Source organism: Chlamydotis macqueenii, chromosome 15 (genome assembly GCF_036417535.1).
Source record: "Chlamydotis macqueenii isolate bChlMac1 chromosome 15, bChlMac1.mat, whole genome shotgun sequence".
In the NCBI taxonomy this organism is placed as follows: domain Eukaryota; kingdom Metazoa; phylum Chordata; class Aves; order Otidiformes; family Otididae; genus Chlamydotis; species Chlamydotis macqueenii.
In genome coordinates this window covers 8,428,702-8,443,111 of record NC_141570.1, presented here as the reverse complement: position 1 = coordinate 8,443,111, position 14,410 = coordinate 8,428,702, and the positions used below count along the sequence as shown (strand labels likewise).

General features: G+C 37.4%; 2 protein-coding genes across 2 annotated transcripts in view; both read left to right on the top strand.

The window, feature by feature from the left end:
- The window catches only part of MOSMO (modulator of smoothened), a 33,379-nt gene extending 29,463 nt beyond the window's left edge, over window positions 1-3,916 (top strand). The window contains exon 3 of the mRNA XM_086760200.1: window positions 47-3,916. Coding sequence (XP_086616326.1) covers window positions 47-231 — 185 coding nt within the window. The 3' untranslated portion in view covers window positions 232-3,916. The remainder of the gene's footprint in view (window positions 1-46) is intronic.
- A 300-nt stretch (window positions 3,917-4,216) lies between these two features.
- The window catches only part of VWA3A (von Willebrand factor A domain containing 3A), a 31,397-nt gene continuing 21,203 nt past the window's right edge, over window positions 4,217-14,410 (top strand). The window contains exons 1-14 of the mRNA XM_086759859.1: window positions 4,217-4,244; window positions 4,897-4,979; window positions 5,752-5,874; window positions 5,953-6,027; window positions 6,752-6,806; window positions 7,520-7,618; window positions 8,680-8,786; window positions 9,082-9,207; window positions 10,127-10,235; window positions 11,403-11,468; window positions 11,919-12,044; window positions 13,774-13,897; window positions 13,986-14,089; window positions 14,321-14,401. Coding sequence (XP_086615985.1) covers window positions 4,915-4,979; window positions 5,752-5,874; window positions 5,953-6,027; window positions 6,752-6,806; window positions 7,520-7,618; window positions 8,680-8,786; window positions 9,082-9,207; window positions 10,127-10,235; window positions 11,403-11,468; window positions 11,919-12,044; window positions 13,774-13,897; window positions 13,986-14,089; window positions 14,321-14,401 — 1,260 coding nt within the window. The 5' untranslated portion in view covers window positions 4,217-4,244; window positions 4,897-4,914. The remainder of the gene's footprint in view (window positions 4,245-4,896; window positions 4,980-5,751; window positions 5,875-5,952; window positions 6,028-6,751; window positions 6,807-7,519; window positions 7,619-8,679; window positions 8,787-9,081; window positions 9,208-10,126; window positions 10,236-11,402; window positions 11,469-11,918; window positions 12,045-13,773; window positions 13,898-13,985; window positions 14,090-14,320; window positions 14,402-14,410) is intronic.

Below are 14,410 nucleotides of genomic sequence, written 5' to 3'. Positions count from 1 at the left end.
TTTTAACACAGCAGTGACCATTTTTTCTTTTCTCTTTTCTTTGCAGTGATTCTATTCTGTATGGCAGCCCTAATATTTCCAATAGGATTTTACATCAATGAAGTTGGAGGTCAACCATATAAATTACCCAATAACACAGTGGTTGGGTCTTCGTATGTACTGTTTGTCTTATCCATATTCTTCACAATAGTGGGACTTCTATTTGCTGGCAAAGTTTGTTTACCTGGCTGACGAATGTCTGAACTGCAGGACTTTATTTTGGAAAGAGCAAGACATCAGAATTGCATTCTCAGGAGGATGCCTAGATCAGACTGTCAAACACGTACTGAAAAGAGGAATGCTTTGACTTGTTCTCACTATGCACTTTGGATGAAAAAAAGGAGAGCCTTTCCCGTAACCAAATACAGACAACGTTGACTAATCTCCTGAGCATATTAAATGCAGTCAGGTCTGCACTGTGATAGGAACTCATGAAGAATGCTTTACACTGAGAAGCATAATGCCCCGTGTTACTGTACTGTTCCTGTTTTTAATGTGTAACGATTTGGAAGTCAAAGTATTTATGAACTTTGTGGTAGACCAGAGGGTTGCAGAGGAATTCAAGTGAGGCTGGCCTCGCTGTTTAGGAGATTAGTATTTTACATCTTCCTTCTGATGAGCAAAGCCTTTGGCACCAATGTGGATCAATCTTGCATTACTGCACCAAGAAGCCAATAGATCAAAACATGTTCTCTAAATGTATGTAACAGCAAGAAGACATACATCCCCTCCTCCCCCAGAAGCTCTAGAAAATCACTAAGGAACATTTTAGAGGGGGATTTCTTCCTTATATTTATATAAATATATATATAAATATATATATATTTTGCTGATGCAGTATACAGTGTGTGTGTATGTGTGTGTGTGTGTATACACATATATGTGTATATATGTATATACACACAAATGGTTCCTGGAAAAGAACTCAGAACGCTTTGCTAGCAAAACACTGTGGTGTGCAAAACTAGAACTCAATAGAAAAAAGCCATTTCTCTGAAGGCCACATAGCTGAGAGTCTTCAGTTTACCTCATTCTTTGTAGCAGCCCTTGATTTTAACAGTTTTTGTAATAGGTACAAACGGTCCCATGCCTTTCTAGGTGCAATTTTAAGTTAAGCTAAAATTCTTTTTATGGTAATTTATTTGTATATGAGGGTAGAAGGTGATATCATGTCATACCTTAAAGTTAAAATCCTAATTTTGGGAAACTGACACTATTTAAATTATTAGCAACTGTTGTACAGAAAGTCTCTTTTTCTACTGCATTGTTACATTAGCATTCATACATGTTCAAGCACAGCGTTTTACCATAGGTAAGCATTTCTCTAGCACACGTAAAATGCAATGTTTAAAGTAACACAAACACTGTTCCACTGCAAAGATGGATTAACTTATTTTCAATTGAGTATTAATTCATCTTTACAAAATAAAAAGCAATATAATTGTTTAAATAATGTATGCCTTGTTTACTAAAGTTACTATTTTAAATGTGGATTTAAGGGCCACCTAAATTTGGCGTAAACATTCCTCACTAAAGGTAGTTTTATTTTTCAACTTAAGGATAAACTTTTGCATCCATAGATGTTATAATTCACTGCTCAATCTAACCGTGCAGAAAGTACAACTGAATGTCCCAGGAAACCTGCCTGCACTATCAGTATTTATTTTCCAGTTAATATGTGGTTTACCTGAGATTCATTATGAAAACAAAAAAAAATTGTATGTTTCAAGAGCCGTTTCATTGAGCTTATTGGAAGAACTGCATTATTAAACATTTTCCTGAAATGTTAATGTGTTTTAGAATGAGGTGGTTGTTAAAATATAATCAGCAGTTTCCAAAAGAATCACAGTGTTTGAAAATAAGACAATTTGCACAATTCTTTTAAACTGTGTGCCATTCAGACCCTAGTGGGTCCCTGTCCTCCTCCTCCACCACCTCTTCCCTCTCCCCCTCCAAGGTATTTTAATACAACAAGGTTGTTTGCTAAATTAAGTATTAATTGTCTGTAAGTGACTTTTTTTTCCAGTCAGCTCACTCACAGGTAGAAAGGGGTGTTTATAGAACACTAAATTTTTCTAAACTATACTAATCTGTAAATACAGCCAGGCACTTACTTGTAAGTAATGGTTTGAATATGATTTGGTTCCTAATTTAAGCCTTCATCTGCATGGGTACTCTGAGGTCCACAGTGATGTTGGTGGAGATGAAATGCAGGGTTCAGGTGCTGTATATGTATCTAAATATTTGGTGTTATCACTGCTGTATCCTAAGCCGAAATGCTCACTAAAACTTAGATCATAAATAATGTTAAAAAAAAAAAAGCTCCTATTTTTTTCAGAAATGTCACTCTTGTAAATAGTTCTAGGAGATTTTTGTAACTGGAATACAGGGTGGGGGGAGAATTTCTCAGCTGCTAAGATTTTTGCCCCCCAGCTTACTTATTTCAGTTATAGTAACATCATTTATACAGTGGATTTAGGCTTAGATTAAATGGATCATCCCTTAATAAAAAAATACAAACACTTATCTTGGAGCATACCCAGACTGTGGCTGGCTGGCTGGAAATTTATTTGATCTACCAATGCTATTGCTATGAATTATTAAATTATAGCAGAGATTTAACTAGCAGATTGTTTGATTAAATATTTGAGCATTTTAAGTCCAGAAACAGATGCAACGATCTGCATTTAAAAATACCCCACTCAGTAATTGAAGAGACAGCTGTCAACAGTTGCTTTTAATAAGGTCACTAAGTACTATATAGTACAGTATTAATTTATAGCAGAGAATCATATCTTGTAAACTGTATATAAAACACTGTTTTATGGTGCAATCATTTGTCAAACTTCTGTCTGTTACTTTTGTTTTAAAGTTGTGTGCATTCTTTTCATACCTAAGAGCATCACTGTAAAATCTGCTGAACACTATTTATCAGTTTTATTTGCACAAGGTTTTGGTTTAAACTACAGGAAGTTCGTATTGAACATGCCTAAACATCTGTAGACTTTTTCAGTTCATGAAAAGTAAATGTTTCCATATGAATCTTCTCCAAAGGTAATCCCATATTTGTGTTGAGTGTTTACATAAACTTTTCTGATTCTGTCAGCCATTATGTTTAACTTTTTGAAGGACAGCTCATTTCATGCATCACTAGGGATTCTTCTTTAGTATTTTGCTTCAAAATTCCCCCAAAGGTTTGATGTCACATCATAATGCGATTTGTGCACACTTTGTCGTTTATTTGGCTAACAAAATGTAAGATCAGAAATTTAAATTGCCTTCAAAAGGAAAATTAGTTAATTTCTGTAAATCTTGTCATTGAGCTCAGCTGAAATAATTGCCTGGAAGCAGTTTGTCTCAAATCTGAGGAGGGTGTGCTTCCCTGAACGCAGCAGTCTAACCATTTAACATCGTTTTCCATTGTTAATCTTGCTGGCGAGTGATACCAGTTTCTCCAGAGACACTGGTCGTGTGCAGCACCTCCCGAGCCCCCATCCAGGCCCTCCTGTCACGCCTGTGTTTCAGAGCTGTTGTTTAACCACTTCAGAACACAACTGTAGGGTACTGTTTGCCCCAACACACACACAAAAATATGAAAGCTGTCCTTTAAAACCTTTGTGAAGGATGAAAATAATGAAGGAAATGGTGTCTGCGGGCGGGTTGTCCTGCCTGGGCGTCGCTCGCTGCTCGAGGTCTGACCGACTGCGTTCCCCGCCCTGACCTTTACTGCGGATTGTTTTCTAATTGGTTAGAACATTTTTCAATTAATGATTTCCGAACAAATGTTAATACAAACTGTATAAAATGAACATAATTTTCTTCACTTGTATTTTTGTTATTGAGCAAGTTTATCAAAATAAATTGTCTACTAAAGCGACTGGCCCCGGCTGCGCTGACTGGAACCGGCAGGTGTCGCCCCGTCGCCTCGCGGGGACCCCGCGCGCGCTTCCCGCCCACCACCGCCCTCAGGCGGCGGGAAGCGGCGCCGGCTCCTCCCGCCGTGGGGCCGGCCGGTCTCCACCGGCAACGCCGTAACGCGGCCGGGAAGGGGCGGGTGAGAGCCGGGAAGTGCCTTGGCCTGACCGTGCTGAGGGGGCTTGGGGTGGGGTCCCTGTCACCGGTGCGGTAGCAGGCTGGGCTTTCGGAATGTGGCCGGGCTGGGGAGGGAGCGGGGACGGGGAACGGAGGAGCCTTTACCCGGTGAGGTGAGTCTCAGGGGTCGGGGGAGCAGAGGGGCCTTTTTCCCGTGAGGAGAGTCTCGGGGGACGGGACGGCGCGGGGAGAGGGCTGCTCCGACACCCACTGGTGAGGGAGAGGGCGCGGGAGGCTGGGAACGGAGTGAGGCGGGGAGCCCGGAGAAGTGCAAAGCAGGATTTCATGGTCGGTTTTGCTCTGGTTTTATTGCCTAAACCCCAGGGGCAGCTCACCCACACGCCTCTGTCTCCGCGTCTGGCAGCCCGGCTGTCTATGGCTGCCACCCCCTTGCTCCCGCCGCGGCTCGCACTCGCCCGTAGAGCGCTGGGTTTTGCTTTGGTTAATCTTTTTTTTTTTTTTTCTGGTTGAGCTGTGTAGATAGTCTCCCAGCAGCTGTGCGTACATATAATTAACTGCATAAAATCCCTTAACAAATAGCTTTTGCAGGGTAGTTCCTAAATGTGTTTTCTGTAGTTGGATAATTGTGACTTCTCTTTGCAGCTGTTTTTTTAATTTACTGTTGTCCCACATGCAATGTAATTATCATGTAAGTTGCTGACAATATTAATACCTTTTTTTTTTAAATAGTGTATATTACTGGGGATTTAAGCTTTTTACTCTAATACTTTGTCTTTTTGGGTTTTTTTTTTTTTTTTTTACAAGGCGAAGCCTGCTTATATAATGGATGCACACATCAGGAGTATGGCTCAGTTGTTGGACAACGATCAGGTTTTGGAAAAAGTTGGGTAAGGGTACTGTTACAAAATATTGTTGTGACTTCATAAGTAGATACAGAGTAAATTACTGTAGCTTGTATAAACTATGTACTGTGTCCCTTCAAAACATTTATCATATATCAAATAGAATCTGTAAACATGCCAAAATATACAACAGTTCCTACAGAAAAACTTGTAAAGACTATGACAATACAGGAATATTATGAGAAGTAACACATACTTGTATGAATACAGGATGGGGAATAGAAAATTGATACATTTCCTTACATATATTTGCATATATACACAGACAATTTGATAGATACAATCACTAAAGTCATGAAACTACATATAGTTTCTCTCAGAGATGAATCAGAGTGAACAAATAGAGCAAAACACAATGGTAGACCTACTGTTGATCCTGCGTTTTTCTTTAGAAAAGTAAAAGAGAATATATACCCCTTCAAACTCTGTGAAGCAGGTTTTGGAGATGCTTAATTTTTCTTCCCCTCTGGTAAATCACAGGGATATTTCTTTTATAAACTCTCCTATTTCTTGTCTTCCTTCCTATCTTCTCCAAACTAAGCTCTCCTTCCCCTTCTTTTAGCTCACAGTCTGGGGGTATTCTGAAACCTTGTTTTCCTTTGCATCCTACATCCAAAAGAGTATGCCAGTACCTAAGATTATGTTGTTCTTGGATGTGCACTGCCTACCAGCAGCTATCCTTAGGACTTTGTCACATTTGAACAGCATATTTAATTTCTCATACTGCACTTATTTTTTTTTCTTTTTTGATTTATAGAGTAGAAATGAAGAAAACCCAGTCTAAAAAGGTGCAAACCACAAAAGAATGGCTAAGAAACTACAGTTTAGAATCCTTGCAATTAACATTAGAGCATCTGGTAAATGAAGGCAATATTATTTTGTAAGTACAACACTGCCCTTTATTTAGTCAGTCCTAACTTGTGTGGATCTCTGATGCTAATTACGCATAGTGTTCCAGGAATTCAGGAAGCAATGTTGAAGAAATAGAGTTTGCAGAAGAGACTGTTAACGATTTTGAGTCCAGACTTTCTGAGTAAGTATCCATCTTGGTTATGATTTTGATGTGTCGCTGAGTCTATATCCCCATCCCCCATGATTACAGGTACTGTCTTAAGTCTTAATTTGTTGTCTCTGGGAACTTCTGAGTATCTCAGCATTAAATCCTTTCTGCTGAGATTTAGAGTAAGTGATAATTATACGTCATTACAGCTGAGGTTTTTTAATGAAGATGCCCTATTAACTTGGTTTTGAACTGAAGCAGTTAGCTCATTTTAAAAAGGCAGCTCATGAATGATTGGGTTTTCACAATCAATCACAAGGTTATATTTCGTGAGTGTCTTAAGCAATACCGTACAATTGCTACAATAGTGTTTAAATTAGATAAATCTCCTGAAAATAACTTGTGTGATGAACTAAACTCGGTTTTGCCTGAGCTTCTGTTACTCACACATACACACAGTGAATATCCCACTCCTTTCTCTGAGGAGAATAAGCCAGCAATTGATTAGAAAACATTTCAGTGCCCCAGTTTTTCAGATAGCTACATATCTAATCAGTCAAACGTTTTTAGGGGAAGAAGTATTTAAGTGGTTAACCCTGCAGCCACCAGTTGTGTGAGAACACTGAAAACAGTGGTTTTAAAAGGTGGTTTTGCACCTGTGAGAAAAAGGATGTGATGAAGACAAGTCATTGAATGCTACATTGATATACAATGCAAGAGAATGCCTTAGCTAAATGTGTGCTATGCCTTTGGTCAGAGTCACTGAGCTTTATCAGGAGCGAATTCAGTGGCTGTTGCAGGACAGCAGAAAGGTAACTTTAACTTTGCAGTATATTTTTAGAATGGGACTGTATACAGCATTAAAAAATAAATTAACTTTTTAATACTAGTGAAAAGTGGCTTCCGGAAAGCTTATGTATTCATTATTTACCGTGAGTTACATATCATGTGCCGTGATACTTACCTTGACAGTGTATTGTTTTTCTTGATCATTCATTGGTGTGTCATTTTCTGCTTTCTAGATTTAGCCTTTTTCTCTCTGTTAGCAATCTTAATCATCAGGACCTCTCAGCACCATTTAAAAGGGGGCAGACAATGCTACACTTCACCTCCGAAAGGAGTGGAGCTGGCTTGTAGTCCATTGTGCGCTCTCTTGCACAGCTAAGGAATGGGAAGGGGACAAAGGGGACAGAGAAACAAGCAGTATTCCAAAACCTGGCTTCCACGAAGTTGCTTGATGAAGGAGATGGTATAGACAAAGTTATTTTTTGTCCTCTCAAATAATGAATAGATTGTCTTCTATGATTCTGTGATTCACTGGTAATGATAAACTTTGAGCCACTAGTCCTCTTTTTTTTTTTTTTTTTTTTTTTTTCTCTCTTGGCTTTGTCACTGTCTCATCTTTATGCTAAAAAGCTTAAAGTGAAAATAAATACCTAATATTTTATTTTTAAATGGTGGTGTACAGAATAAACAGTAACATTTTTAAACTTCAGATAAGCTTAGTTTTACAATGACTTTTAAGGTATTTGGCCTTATAGAAGGAACCAAAGTTGGACTTGTGGTTGGTGTGTCTCATATGAGTTATGGACCTAGACCTCTGGATTTTCAGAAGGACCTCTTGGTAAGTAATATTAAAGCAGACTTTGGCGATTATTACATACTAATAAAGCTTTTGTATAATTACACACCAGGAACTAAGCAGAAAAAAATGCTTAAATTTGTAATACACAATACAATAGAAGCTTCCTGTTGTAGAAAAGTATGTTTTAAATGTCTTTGAAAGTGTAGTCTTTGTTAATGTCTAGATCCAAACAAACTCCACTACGTACCATAATAATAATACTTTCCTTATTCATATCTGGAAATGTCTCAGTTCTTGTACCAGCATACTTTATGGAGTAAACTTGCCTAATAGAAAGAACAGTAAGAGCTAGAACCAAGTTATATATAGAGCTATTTATAGTAAGTATAGTTTCCTTATGCCTTTATGTTTTGGCCCAACGAGGCGCACTTCACAATTCTGATCAGAACCTGAGTGAGCTAGTCACTTCCTGAAGTCCCAAGAGAAACTTGACCTTTACTGTGCTCTTTTATTTTTATAAAACTTTTGTAGTAAGGAAGGAAGATAAAATGTAGCTGGTTTACTATCGAATTTTGAATCTTTGTACATTTCATTTTCTGCATTCAGGAATTGTTTAACATCACTTTATATTATCTACGTTTTTCATTTGTGCATTTTTAAATAAAACTCCTTCAAGAAAACTCAATTTCCATGTGATCTGGTTTGCTTAGCCTTAGTACCTGAACTATTGTTTAGCCCTATCCATGAATCTGTATTTAAATTTTTTTAGTAATTGCTTGGTGGGTGAATGTGCCCCTAGATCAGTGTATTGTTTCATGTGCTCATCAGCTGAAGAGAAAAACTGATACCAGTATAACAAGGATTCCCCGCCTCTTGCCCCATTAACAAATTGCCTGGATTACCATAGGTTTGCAGGTTTTGTTTCTGTACATACCAAGTATTTGAATCTGTATGACTTTTTCTTGGAAGCTTTTCTCTGTAGTAGCTGAAAATATTGCTGTAAACTATTTTTAGGAAATAACTATTTTTATTCTTTTATATAATAACCCTACTAGAAGCAGCATGGATAGTAATGCAATAACAATCTTTTCCTTTATTAGTCCTTAATAGATGAACAGCTATGTCGTAAGAAGCAATTGTACTGCCTCTCCTTCAGTACAGAAATTTCACCTCTGTGGGAAAGTCCAAAAAACATCAGTGTTGATGTGTAAGTAAGTTCATTTCTCTGGAAAATAGACGTGTTTCAAGGAAGGTCTCCATTTAATTAAAGCAATGTCTTGTAGATAATAAATAGTGTTTTTCATCTTGTGTCTGCAGTGATTTGTAAGAGGGGGAAAAAAGCAGTGAATTTTAAGCGCAGTCAGTGATTTCAAGAACAGTCAGTCAAGGTAGTTTTCATGCATGAAATATCTTAGCAACTCCTGTGGTTTGTAGTAATCTTCATGATCTGTCTTACTTAGCACCTGCAGACTGAGTGTACATATTCCTTTTTCCCCCCATAGGCTACATGAAGCGAGACAGTGGATACAACAGCTGGAGCCTGGTCAAGGCTGCAATTTGCTGAAAGCCTTAAAACATGTCCTTCCAGTGAAAGAATTGAATTCTCTGGTTCTTATTATAGGAAGCTGGTAAATTTGTTATCTGTCCTAATGACCAACGTTAAATTGGATACAGAATTGGCTCAAGAATCTGAACTTGATGCAAAAATAAATAGCAAAATTAAGATCCAAGGGTTTCTGTATTTTTAGTTCATACCACTGAATTCCTTTATTTCTTCCCTTTTTTACTGTTTAGAAGTCTTCTCTGTTCTAATACAAAGCTACATTTTTCCTTTGCAGATCAGTTACTGCAGTTATCCACTGAGAGTCTGCTAGCTCTCTTCATCAATAAAAATCCTTCAGCATCATTAAGAGTGTCACTGAAAGGGTCCCTAGCTGTGGGAATGTTAGATGATGAGCTTGATTTTGCTGTAATAATAGTATTAAGTATTCAAAGTTGGTCTTCCTTCTACGATCTTAGTGGTGCTGATGGAAAACTTAAAATTTCTGATAAAATAAATGAAACCAGGCTGAGATTAGATAAATTATGGACTTAAATTCTGCAGTTCTATTGTTATTATTTGAAAGTTTTACTTTCTGTGGTACCTTTGGAAGATAATGGACATCCTTCAGTACAGATGAAAACTTTTCTACTGCAGTTTGTCACAGGGGACAAAACCACAATTCCTGATTTTTAGCTTCCAGGGCTAGCAAGGAGTAATTTAGAACACTTCATCCACAAGCCATTATGAACCTGAATAGCATCTTATTGATTTTATTATCACTCAGGTTTTTGGGACAGAACCAAACCCCAGTGGTGGCACCTTAGTAATTGTTGAAAGAGGTAGGGGAGGTCAAGTTATACTAAATGGCTAGATTACATTCCTATGATTTACTATTTCTTTCCCACTTAGTTTTCTTCCCTGTCTTCTTCAATATGACCTTTTTCCCCCATTTGATTACTACCATTGTTAATATATTTTTTTCCTTATTTACTTATTTATATCAGCCCTGATCAGTCTTTGGAAATATTGTCTGACTATGCTCAGCAGTGTATGCTGGGGAGAAAACTGCAGACTCATGTTGTTACATATGATTGCAGCAATCCTACTTCACTTGTAAGTAATCTTGGTAATACTTCCTTAAGTGTCCTGTCATTTGTTTTCTATTCAGCTGCAATGTCTTCTCTCATAAACTTGTGGGGAAGCTAACCTGCTCATTAATGAGTTCTTGATCTAGAGTTGTATTTTCTTTAGAGCAGATTTGCACACATGAAAAAATTTGCTTGGAGCATTCATCTTGGTTCATACCAAAGCCAGAAGTAGCACCCAAGTGGTATTAACAGGCTTGGCCGCTGAAAGGAAGCAATTATTTCCAGATAATCATCCTGTGTGTTTACAGAGAATACTCTAGGGCTCTTTTGCAGGGGAAAGCAGAAAAATAGACTTCAGGTAAGTGATATTGCAGTAAGGACATGTGGGTAGGGAGAGGGATCGTAGGAGAAAGGCAAGGACTTGGGAGTGAGATCATACAAGTATGACATTCTCTGAGTTAGGAATATTTTTGTATGGAATAGTGTCAGTGGAAGACCTAGCAGCCCTGCTCGAGTTAATGTTGGTCATGAGCAGTAGTTTGGATTCTAGCAGTGACTGCCTGAAGGAGGAGGAGGACAGAAGGATAAGCAGTTACTTTTGATTAACTTCTGCATAGCAACTTGGTTTTAGGTGTTGATTACTTGTTTAAGCTTTTCCCTAAGGCATGTAGCGACTTAAGTGGCAGGGAGGACACAGTTGAAATCCTGGTTTGAAGAGAAGATTGGATGCAGTAAGGGTGTTGCAATCGTGGGGAAAAGGATTGCAGTGGTAGATGGTAGGAGAGAAGGAGATGGGAGAGGTGAAAAAAGCAGCAAAGGATTTAAGAGGTAATTGTGGGCAGGGGAAGCATAACTTAACATTTATACTTGTAAACTTTGGTAATATACCTTTGATCTGACTAGCACAAGGCTGCCTTCAAAGGAAGAGAAAGTGACTGGCATTTTAACACAAGGTGAATGAACTTGACCTGTATTGCCTATTTTGTAAATTTCTTTACTGAGTTAGTTTTTCAGCAACTTTAAAATAAGACTGGTAAGAAAACAATGGAAACATAATTACTTTGGCTTTCTCATGGCATGTGCCTCAAAGATTAGTTTTCGCTCTCTAATTGAGAATCGAATACCAACAACCTGTGTTATCAAGAGACTACCAAATCAAAGTAACTATTTTTCTTCCTGTTTATATACATAGGAAGTTCTAAAGAACTTTGCAGAAGCTGTCAGAGGCCGTTATCATTGCTACTCCTCAGATGGAGAGGTAGGTGGCAGCTAGAGAGGCAAAGCATTTTTCTCTCTTTTTGGTGATTCTTCACTTTAAGAAGATAAACTAATTACCATCTGAGTAGAAGTTTATAGCAAGATATGATGCTGGAGGTCTCTCTCATAGAAGTACTGAGGATGTGGTCAATAAACCTGTGGTTAATTCTTTGAGCTGCTGAAAATGCTTTCCTAAAAGCACAATAAATTTTGAAGATATTGTTCACTGACTTAAAGCTGATGAATAGGATGAAAGCAGTGGCTTACTGTAGACTGATTCAAAATAATAAAGTAATAACTTATATGCAGTGCATTAGATATATTTACACTCAATTCTACTATGCCAAGCAGTCTTATATGGAGGTATGCAAATCAAAGAAAGCAAGCTGGTTTTGGCTGGTATTTGAGTAGTAGTTAACTTATTTTTCTCCCTTTGATTTTATATGTACAGAATTTTGATAGCAGTGATGTTCATCTCCTGCTTGAGGAATCTCAGAAGGCTAAGGACCTACTTAAGAGCATCAAACAGACTTTTAAAAGAAGAATTGGTGGCTCGCTTATTGATAGAATAGCAGATGTATGTATCTTTTTATTTTCATATGTATTTTGAAGTATCAGAGGTAGAAGTTTTTAGTGTTCACAATATAGAAAAAAAATTATATGATTAATCTGGTATTTTGACAAGTGAACTTTTGTATATTATGTATTGGCTATCCATTGTAAGAGCAAATTAAAGAGAAAACCAGTAAAGGAGACATTTTGTTAGACATTCTCCAAAGTGCAGCAAGTTTTATAAACCAGCCAAAGTGCGATTGAAAGAACATTGTACCATCATCATAGTGGAAATGTAAGAGAATCGCTAGGCTAACTGTATGCATGATCATTTAAATGAAGTTTCAACATTGGTAAAAAGATATTCCTTCCTGAGTAAGGTGGACAATTAAATCAGTTGCAAAATTGTAAGGGCTTGTCTAGACCCATTACTAGTGTTAAAGTTATGAGTCTGTCTGTTACACGTCTGTCTCTATGTTGGTCCTATTTGTTCTGTAACAATTGTCTTGGTAATGTTTCTCCTTTTATGCCTTATTTGGCCAGCATACTAGAAGTTCTTATTTCTGGGTGCTCTTGATGAAATCCAGATGAGGAAGAAAAAGAATTTTCTGTGATTTTTCTTTTTTCTATGGAATGTTTGGATAATTTCTAGTTCTGCTTTGATGTGATAGAGAGATTATTTACTCATATCTATCTTTCACCTTGTGCAGATAGTCTTAATTGGAAATATGCATCTCTATTTTGCCTTATTCTCATCTCTGTACTTTCTAGGGGCCTGGAATTTTAGAATTCACCCATGGTTGCTAAATGCTAAATAGCTTAATGCTAAAAATTTGACAACACTGTTTTAGAAATCAGTGAGGAATTTTTTTTGTTAACAAAATAGACTGTTTTGTGTCACAACTACTGTAGGCAGTCGTGTGAGGTGGACAAGTCTGACCTGAAAGAGGGACTGAAGGCTTCTATTGGATATCCTTATGTATCTGGTCATTGGACCTGAGGCATTCTGGACAGGAGGCAAACTGGTCATTTTTGAATAATATTTCTCATTCTGTTTCCCCCCTCATCCTCCCTGTTACATATATATAGGATTCTTTAATCTCTCTTCCAACCTCATAATTACTAAGGACCATGTAGACTACATATGGAGCAGAAGTCACCCTGAAATGACTTAGAACGTCCTATATCCCCAAATAAAAACGTATCATTTCAGAAACTTACTAGTCAAACATTCTGTGTGAAAAACTGTCTCCACAAACTTCTGTCCATTCATAAAACAAAGGTCTCTTACCCCTTTTTGAAAGGAAGGAATTCTAGTGCCCCATAGAAGTTTTGTTGACTTGTTTCATTGGTGTGAATGAAGCTAGAATGTGATTCATTTGACTCTGTGCTCAGTGCAGGTAGAAAAAGGACCAGTTGAGATTTGATCTGGGTGTAACAAAGATCTTTTTCCTCTTTGCTTTTCTTAGAGAAATGATTGGCTGTTTTCATGCCAGTATGTATAACCAGGATGTTTTAATTGCCCTGTGGGTTTTTGCATTGTGGCAAGCACAGTGAAGTTAATGGAACATTGTCCCCTAAAATCTATTTTTAGGGGGACCAATAATAGCTATTTGCAAAGTATTTTGCTTATTAAAATCCCAGCACTTTGGTTAACATAAATAAAAGTAATATTCCATGCTGGATATTTTGGATTGAGGGTATAAAAAAATTATGCTAGAATTTGCAAGAGTTTTTCTTAAAATCCATTTTAGGTTTCCACAGCACCTTTGAACTTCTTACCAAAGCCTCCAAATCACGAAGGACCATTATTTATTCAAACACCATGCATCCTGGCTAAAACCTCAACAGAGTGGTTAAAGACAAATGGATTGAAAGGTAGCACAGAAAGAAAGCTTAACAGGTATGAAACAGGAATTAAAGACAGAGCATGTATTTTATTTAATTTCTTTGTTCCTTACTGCAGCTAAAAAGTTAAACCTTTATCAAGTTTTGGCTCCCAATGCTTTCTCTCCGGTGGAAGAATTCGTACCTATTCTTAAAAAAAAAGTATCATCAACTCTACATGAGGTAAATGATGGGAACTCTTCCCCCCCCCGCCCCCCCCTTTCTCTTGCTACATTTTTCTAGTTAAAATCAGGACTTTATAACTTAGTGAAATTCTACAGCTTTAACTGAAATTTGAGTCATAGATTCAAATCAGATACTTATGCCATTCTTAATTATTTGGGAAGAAATTCCATGTTCATGTTGCTTGTATAGACTTCTGTAAACACATGACTATATTATTTATCCTTCTAGAAAGCAATGATGCAGTTTGAATGGTATGATGGAACTGTAAAAAATATCCATGTTGACCTGCCAGTATTATACAACTATCAGGTGAGTTGT